The sequence below is a fragment of the Ailuropoda melanoleuca genome, chromosome 9 (assembly GCF_002007445.2).
Source record: "Ailuropoda melanoleuca isolate Jingjing chromosome 9, ASM200744v2, whole genome shotgun sequence".
Lineage (NCBI taxonomy): Eukaryota > Metazoa > Chordata > Mammalia > Carnivora > Ursidae > Ailuropoda > Ailuropoda melanoleuca.
Genome location: NC_048226.1, coordinates 5,242,820 through 5,251,132, shown reverse-complemented (window position 1 = coordinate 5,251,132; position 8,313 = coordinate 5,242,820). Strand labels below are relative to the sequence as shown.

Here is an 8,313-nt window from a genome sequence, read left to right as displayed (position 1 = left end):
GCGGGGGGGAGGCCTGCGGGGGGTGCCTGGCTCACCGGTGGATGCAGCACTTGCTCTCCAGGTACTCCATGCCCGCGGCCGCGTCCCCCACCATCTGCAGCAGGGTCTTCATCCTCAGGCGGGGGCCCTCAGTCCGCAGAAAGGTCAGGAAGTCGCCCCCTGGGGGTGGGCAGGGGAAGCCCCGGTGAGCTTGGGCAGCAGCGCCCCCCCCCCCACCGCCTGACCCCCGCAGGGCACCAGCTTCCTCCGCTCACCCTGCACGAGCTCCATGACGATGTAGATGGGCTGCTTCTGGGTGCAGACGCCAATGAGACGCACGATGTTGGGGTGGCTGTACTGCTTCAGGATCCTGGAGGGCACCGCCGCTTAGAAGCCCACCTCGGGGAGCCCCGGGGAGCCCCGGGAGCCCCAGGGAGCCCGAGGGAGGATGGGAGAAGGCCCCAGAAGAGGAGAGCGTGGCCTCTGAGGCCAGCAGACCTGGCCGTGTGACCTCGGGTGGGTCACGGAGCCTCTCCCCCTCGGCACTAAGTGGGGGGTACCACCTGCACGGTATGGGGGATGGGGCATGAGGGTTAAGTCAAGCACTTTACCTCAGGCCACACACAGAGAAAACCCTTTGTGTGTGGAACTGTGGGATTGTTACTTTATCACCCACCTCGCTTCCTGTAGAAACTTGGCCTTGAGGTCAGGGGGGAGTGTCTCTCGACAAGACTTCACCGCCACCAGAGTATTGTCGGCCCGCAGGCGTCCACTGAACACTTCGCCAAAGTTCCCCTGAAAGGGTCTCAGGCTCCTACCAGTCGTCCCCGGACCGTGGTCCTCTTCCTCACTCCCAGGCACCTGTCCTCATCTTGTCCTCACCCACCCCTCACGGCCCCCACGCTCGGACTGCTCAGCTATGCTCCACAGGAGATTTACTCCCTGGCTGGGGGAGGCAAGAGGGTGCGCACGGGATAGGCAGAAAAGGTTACCTCTGACTTGCCATATTCACAGGGAGAAGTGACACAGAAAACCCCCAAATCTCTTTCACTTAGGTTGAAAAACCATTCCGATTCTTAAGAGAGTGACTTTTTTCCTTAGCAGGTATCTTATAGCTCATGTGTGAACAAAGCGTACCGCTTCCCTAAGGAGATAAGGCCTGGGTGGGGTGAGGGGGCGTCGGGGGTGCCAGGGCAAGTAGGGGAGGGAAAGGTCAGGTAGCCAGGAGGCTGGTACAGCACTCAACTCACCCGCCCAATCTGCTCACCCAGCACCAGGTCCTCGTGGTTTAGCACCCACTTGTCCTGGGGAAGGAGGGGGTCGCAGGTCGGAAGTCAGTGAGGGGAATGGGTGCTGGGCCCTGCAAGGGACCAGACACCCCCCACCAAAGCTATGTTTTTCATTTCTTAGCACCTCGGTTTGTTGGTCTGAAAAATGGGCGTTGGATGGTATCAGGATCACACTTAGAGGACTTTGGGGACAAGGCGGGTGCCCTAACCTAACTGAGGAACTATCAGCTCTGCGTGCGTGTATGTGTGCATCCCATGGAATGGGCGTGGCCTTGAGATTCCAAACCTGGAGGGAAGCCGGCCCCCAGAAGTGAGGAATCACGCTGCGCCCCTGTATAGAGACAGGAACCTGGGAAACCCTTCCTGCTCTGACGCTGTGTGGCATAGGTGGCATGGGTGAGGCTGGGCACAGGCTCACCTTGGGCACAGCCCTGTTCAGGACAATGCCGCTCTTCTTGGTGAGGGGCTGCTGGGAGCGCAGCAGGTGGTCAATGAGCAAGGGGATGCTGGGAAAGCCGTCCCCTTCCAGTCGGTACAGGTTCTGCGGGGCAGGGTAACCCAGGGTCAACAGGAGGCAGAGCCAGCAGAGAAGGTGCTCTCTGATGCCGTGCCACAGGCCTGGAGCCCTCCTCGGGGGAGGACCCACGCCGAAGACGGTGCCTCTAGCTTGTTGCACGGACTGCGTGCTCTCTATGGCCCCTTTCAGCCCCGCCAAGGAAGCATCGGATGTAGCAGCAAGTTCCTCCCCTCCCAAGGCCATTCCCCCGTGGGGTAGGGGCGGGGGGCAAGGCAGGGAAGGCCGGAGCCCAGGCCCCACTCACGTCAGTGGACTGGATGATGAAGTGCCGGGGCTGGCCATCCCACAGCACAGACAGCACGTACTCCTGCTTGCCCTGGCTCTCCCGCACCAGGAAGTCCCCGGAGTGTGTCAGCAGCTCGGCCACCTCTGCCCGTGGGATGGCCCCATGGTACCACAGCTGCTCGTGCAGGGGCTTCTGCACCTCTGGCACGAGCTGCAGGGGTGGAGGGAGCTGGCAGGGGCGGGGTGCGGCAAGGAAGGGTCATTCAGCCAGTTTGCCAGGGGAGGCCACCAGGACAGACAGGGGTCAGCTGGCGGGATGGGGGGGGGTCTGTCTCTCTCTCACTTATGCCGCTCGTCCTCACAAACCACGGGTGTGGCATTAGAGCCCCCGGAGCAAGCAACAGACTGAGCCAGGCTCGTGCTAGGCAGAGCTGGGATGGGGAGCCCAGGCTGGCTGATCTCAAACCAGGCTTCTGCCTTTTCCTCCAGGCCCCAGCTGCCCAACTACTCCCAGAGCAGGGAGAGCCGGGGGGAACAAGGCTGCAGCACACATTGGGGTGGACGGGAAGGAGGTGCTGGCTGGCAAGATCTGGGGACATACACAATCTGGAATCCCAGGGAAGGCGGGGACTCCCCGAGAAAAACCATCTCCTCTGGGCAGAGCCTCCTCTCTGGGGCAACCCAGTGATCAACCCCAGACATCCTGGCAGGAGGGGCTTAGGGGGTACATGTCAGAGACCCATGACCTGGCCCACCCCTTAGAGAAGGGCAGAGATGTGGGCCCAGGCTGGGCTCCACTCACCGAGAACTTGGGGCGGAAGATTCCCGAAATGTGGCTCTTAAGGATCTCCAGGGTGGGTGTCCTTCCGCCTTCTCGCTCCTGCTCCTGAGGCCAGGGACAGACGTCAGCGGGTGGCCGGGCTTGGGGAGGGGGAGGGCAACAATGAGGAGCGCGCCCCCGGCGGGCAGGCGAGGCTGGCGGCGGCGGGCAGCGTCAGGCAGCTCACCGAGGACGACGTGGAGTGGCGGTCATCCTGCAGGAGCAGCACGGGCGGGGGCTCGCCAGGACCCAGCTGCCCCAGCTTGGCCTGCAGCAGCTCCTGCTGGGCCTGCAGCTTGGCCTGGCTGCACAGAGCGACCTGCAGCCCCTGTAGCGCCTCTTGCAACACCTGCTTCTTGGCCAGCAGCTGCACCCTGCAGGTGGGGCCGGGCGGGAGGCGGGGAGTGGAGAGAGGGGCTCAGCCCGTAGCTGGCAGCCAGCAGCGGGCCGGTCGGCCAGTGGGCAAGAGGGAAGGCGGGCCAGGAGGCTGCTGTGGGCGAACCCGCTCACCGCTCCCGGGGATGGGTGTTCTGCTCCTCGTTCCGGAGATCACGCTGCAGCTGAGTGACCACCTCCTGCCGGCTGAGCACCGTCTCGGTGGCCACAGACAGTTCATCTGTCACTGAGGTCAGCCTGTGCTCGAAGCGAGGGCAGTGTTAGAGCCGTGCCCCTCCGAGGCGCCCCCGCAGAGCCAAGCAAGTCTGGCCCCCTGGCCATAGCTCTGCAGAGACGTCGTCCGCCCCTGGCCACCGCCGGCCGCCCCGGCCCAGTGCCCGGCAAGCACGCACGTGTGCTGCACGCTCTCCACGGTCAGCTCGTTGAGCTGCAGCTCCCCCGGCTCCAGCGGTTCGCCCTCCTCGAGCAGGGACTCATCAAAGGTGACACAGGGTGGGATGTCAGGTGCGGACCTTCAGGGGGACAGTGCACCGTCAGTGAACAGGCCAGAAACCCGGTGCCCAGCAGGAGCAAGGAGGGGCTTACCCATACTGCCGCAGGAAGCCTTGGTACTCGGTCTCGGGCTGGATGCGGGCCACAGCTGCAGCCATCTCCAGGTGAATGGCCGCCACCTCGTCCTGCACCAGGCTGCTAATCTCCAGGTACTCCTGCAGGATCTCCTTCCTGCCCCCAGACAGGAGCCCTGGTCAATGGGGCCTTGGGCTGGGTCGGGTTGGGCGGCGCGGGGCCCCTGACGCCAGGTTTGGAGGAGTCAGCCTGGAGATGGACCCTCCCCCTCCCCCTCATCATTTGCCAGCCAAATGACCACAGGCAAGTGATTCAATGTCTCCCTTATCTCTGCTTCCTGGTGTGTATAATGGGGACGCTGGGGTTGTGATAAGGACCCAGTGACAGCGTGGGGTGTACATGAACGGCTCAGTAAATGGGAGCACAGGTGCGCCTGTCCCGGGCAGCCAGCGCCACGGCGGAAGCTCTGGGTTCCAATATGCTGTGGGCCCTATACCTACAGGTCCGGTCCCAGGCCCTCCCCGACCTCCAGATTCACGCAGCCATGCACCTACGCAAACGTCCTGCTCGATGTCCCTTAGACACCCTAACTCCATGAATTGAAACTCGAACCCCGTTCTTGTCTCCCGAACCCATTTCTCCCCTACCTGTCCCAGTAAGTTAGCGGGAACTCCATCTTCCCTGGACTCCGTCTCACACCTCACCCCACCTTGGCAGTGCACCCAGGAACTAGCACCCTGGGCCAGCGGTCTGCGGTCTGCACTCCTGGAACAGCCCCCGGCCTGGTCCCCTCAAGTCTCTTCTCAACACAGCAGCACCCACATCCTCACAACAGCCTGCTGGCCCCTCCATCACCCAGCAGCACCCCAAGCCCTGGACCCTGCCAGCCTCGCGTCCACCTCTGCCTTCCCCTCCCTCTGCCTGGGCTACACTGGCTGCGCTGCTGCTCCCGGATTTCAGGCACTCCCCAGGGGCTACGCACCTGCTCTTCTCTTTCTGGAACGGTCTTTCTCCAACCATTCCCCCTCCCCCAGCTCAGTTTGCTCTGGTACCTCTGAGGCTTTCCCACAGCACTCTACTGAAAGCTGTCCCTCCTCCCCGCCCACCTCCCCGCCCCTGCCTTCCCATCGCCTTTCCTTGTCTGATTTTTCTCCATAGCACTTACTGCCTCACATGTGCTACCCGCGGAAGTTGCTCTCTTTTCTCTCTCCAGCACCATGAAAGATCCTAGAGGACAGATGCTTTCGCCTCCATTGTCCCCTGCTGTACCCCAGAGCCTAGAGCGGCGATCCATAAACACAAGGAAACCTCACAATCGGGACCCTGGAATAATGTAACCCGGATAGAAGCTGACAGGCTCCAAACCTCGGCCCAGGGCCTGTTCTCCCGTGACTACGCGGCCGCTGTCACAGGCCTAGATTTTCTGGACTGGGCCTCTGGGCCCGGCAGGGCTGCGGGGCTGCAGAGGGGTGACCGGGGCAGCGCGCTTACAGGATGCAGGCCATCTCCTGGTGCAGGTCCTGCAGCGACTGCAGCAGGCCCGGGAGCATGAGCTGGTGGTGGTGCTGGTGGTGCAGCTGCGCGGCCCGCACGCCCAGCACGTAGCGGTTGTGGTGCGCAAAAAGCTTCCACAGGCTCCGCACGTACTTGTCCTTGGCCTTGTCACGGTCCTTGTCTGCCCGGGACGAGAGGGGCTGTGGGTGACGGCACAGGGGCCTGGCAGGCCCCTCTCCCTGGGCCCCTGTGGGTAGGTCAGGGCTGGCTCGGGAGGCCCTCTCTTCCAGGAAGGGAAGCCACACACCTTTGCTGGCCTCCTGGTACTTGCGCCTGGCCTGGGCGCTGTCCCGTGCCAGGACTCGGTACTGGCTCTTCAGCTTCTCGATGTCCTGGTTGTGGGTCTGGGGAGAGAGGAGGCGCTGGTGTGGGGGAGCAGGTCCCCGGGGGCGCAGGACAGTTCTGCCCGAGGGGAAGCCCTGCACGGGTCCCGCCGTCTTGGCAGGCCGTGCATCTAAGTCTGTCCTCCAAGAAGCGCCTGGAGGCCTCTGGGGCCCAACCTCTGTGGCTGAAGTGAGACCAGAGGAACTGGCTTAAGGACAGGCCCCTGGGGGAGGCAGAGAGGTGGGCTGGGCAGGCTACACCTGGCCCTCCTTGACCTGGAGTGGCATCTGGTGGCAGGTAGGCCCCAGCCTCAGGCATGTGTGGCCTGGGCTTGGTTTAACGCTCTGTCGATGCCATCTTGAAACTCTTCATAATTTTTTGACAAGAGGCCCTGCATTTACACGTTGCACCAAGTCCTGCAAATTCTGTTCCTGGTGGCAGGAACAATGGAGGGTCAAGAGCAAAGTTCTTAACCCAGTTCCCCTGTTTATGCACTGGAATCCTTTGGGTAAGTTCCATCCCTTTCCTCTAAACTTTAGTTTCCCAGTCGGTATAACAACTTAATGGAAAGATGAGACGAACTTCTCGAAGGGCCAGATGGTAAGCACTTTAGGCTCATACAGTCTCTGTTGAAATCACTCAGCTCTGCCACTATAGCTCTGTAACAGCCACGGGTAATGGGAAAATGGACAACCGGGCATGGCTGGATTCCAGTAAAAGTACCCCCTAAAAGCAGGCCGACCCCTGAAGTAGATGCGCTTCTGGGGAGCGCGCCGGAGGGCGGACAGTGGCCAGCAGGGGCCGCTGTGGGTCCGCGGGAAGGCTGGGTTTGGCGCAGGTGGAAGGGGTGTGGCGCAGGGGTGCTGACCAGCACAGAATCCGGAGGCTGAGCAGCCAGCCAAACAGCTCCAATCGCTCAGCCACTAGCCCGAGCAGCAGGGCAGGGCTCAAAGCAGGCGGGCGGACTTCACACCTCTGTGTCAGTGGGCCACACTGCTGCCTTGCGAGGAGTCCGCCTAGGCCAACGGCAGACAGACTAACCCCGACTCCTCTCACGGCCCCGGAGCCGGCCGGTGCAGGGCGGGAGGTGGGTCACAGATCCTGCGTGCCTCGCAGACAATGGCTGCATCACTCACCTTGACTCCCAGCACTTTACTTGGGCACAAGGTTAGGTGATAGCAAATGCAAGGAGAGGCCTTGCTACAGGCCAGCCCACATGCCGGGAGGAGGGACGGAAGCTAGGGCAGGCCTGCGGTCAGGGACTTGCACTTCCCCCCGTGAATCCAGGGGCTCTTGTGCAAAACCAGCCCCTTCTGTGTCAGCCTTTGGGTAGCACTGGCCAGGTGGACCCCAGGGCCGCCTGCCCACCTTGCTGAGCTCCTGCTGCAGCTGCTGCCACTGCTCGCTGTAGGTCTTGCGCAGCTGCTGCCGCTCCCGGATCAACAGGCCCAGCTTGCTCAGGGGCCCTGAGTTCAGATCCTCTGCGTGCTGCCTCAGCAACCGGCTCAGGCCCTCCGTCTGGCTGGTGATCTCTGCCCAGGACTGGATGACACGGGGCAGGCGAGACAGGGAGTGGGGGACAATGGCTCCCTAGCCCGGGTCTGCCAATTCTCCAACCCTCCCCAGTGGGCTCTGGGAAAGGAAGGGGGCGGGCAGATAGAGCTGACACCGCAGGAAGGGGACGAGGAGGCCTAAGGTCCCACAGAAGCCCCACCTGACTGATGGGGCTATTGGGGCTGATGCCCCGGCCTCCGCTGTCCTGCAGGGACATGTGGTGCAGCAGCCCTGCGTATTCCCTGTCGCTCTTGACACGCTGGGCCATCCACTTCCTCATGCCCTCCAGGAGCCGCAGCTCAGCCTCCTGCATCTGCTGCACTGCCCCGTGGCCCTGGGGGCTGCACAGCTCCGAAGAGAAGCCCATGGTGCCGTCCTGGGGACAGAGAGAGGAGAGCCCACCACTGGGGAAGGCAGCAGCTGGAGGCGGAGGGGCCAGTGGGGGAGGTTGGGGGCTGCCCCGCAAAGAGGAGCTGCAGACAGACAGGAGGTGGGGTCCTGTCCTGCTGGAATGCAGCCATAGGTCCAAAACGGCAACTTGGCCTGGGACGGGCCCTCACTGCTTCCCGTGTCCGGCCAAGGCCTGGCGCCAGGGGACCCCTCCCTCCCCAGGCCCTCCTCCCCGGCACCCTGCCCAGGGGCTCGGCGTGCCCAGGACCCTCCGCCAGGCTCCAGGCAGCCACAGCCCGAGCCGGGCCCCTGCCCTGCCACGCGCGCCCCACCCGGGGGGGTGTCCCCCTGTCCGCACCCCTGGCCGTGGCCGCCCCCCCCTTCCCCGCACCCGCCCGCGCCTCCTGGGGCTCGGGGCGGGAGTTACCCGAGCAGGCAGCTGCTCCGGGGCTGCCGAGGACGCCTCCGGGACGACTCCGGTCCTACTGCGGCCCGGGCGACCCAGGCCAGTTCCTGCTTCGGCTTCCTCCTGCCGCGGTTTCAGTTGGCCGGCCGGGGCGGGCCCGGCGAGGGGAAGGGGCGGGCGGCAGGGCCGGCGCCCCCGACGCCTGCCGGCCCCCCTGCCCAGCGCGCCGCGC

At 63.8% G+C, this 8,313-nt stretch overlaps 1 protein-coding gene across 2 annotated transcripts in view; it reads right to left on the bottom strand.

The window, feature by feature from the left end:
* The window catches only part of FES (FES proto-oncogene, tyrosine kinase), a 9,659-nt gene extending 1,378 nt beyond the window's left edge, over positions 1-8,281 (bottom strand). Inside the window, exons 1-16 of one of the 2 annotated variants that reach the window (XM_034667859.1) lie at positions 8,103-8,280; positions 7,446-7,661; positions 7,100-7,273; positions 5,655-5,751; positions 5,345-5,528; positions 3,872-4,009; positions 3,679-3,798; positions 3,401-3,523; positions 3,078-3,264; positions 2,873-2,956; positions 2,090-2,299; positions 1,687-1,809; positions 1,230-1,283; positions 656-774; positions 255-349; positions 36-159 (exon numbers count right to left, since the gene is read on the bottom strand). In XM_034667859.1, coding sequence (XP_034523750.1) covers positions 36-159; positions 255-349; positions 656-774; positions 1,230-1,283; positions 1,687-1,809; positions 2,090-2,299; positions 2,873-2,956; positions 3,078-3,264; positions 3,401-3,523; positions 3,679-3,798; positions 3,872-4,009; positions 5,345-5,528; positions 5,655-5,751; positions 7,100-7,273; positions 7,446-7,652 — 2,039 coding nt within the window. In that variant the 5' untranslated portion in view covers positions 7,653-7,661; positions 8,103-8,280. Of the gene's footprint in view, positions 1-35; positions 160-254; positions 350-655; positions 775-1,229; positions 1,284-1,686; positions 1,810-2,089; positions 2,300-2,872; positions 2,957-3,077; positions 3,265-3,400; positions 3,524-3,678; positions 3,799-3,871; positions 4,010-5,344; positions 5,529-5,654; positions 5,752-7,099; positions 7,274-7,445; positions 7,662-8,102 lie in introns of both variants that reach the window. The other variant, XM_034667860.1, reaches the window with a different exon arrangement.
* Positions 8,282-8,313: the final 32 nt, after the last annotated feature.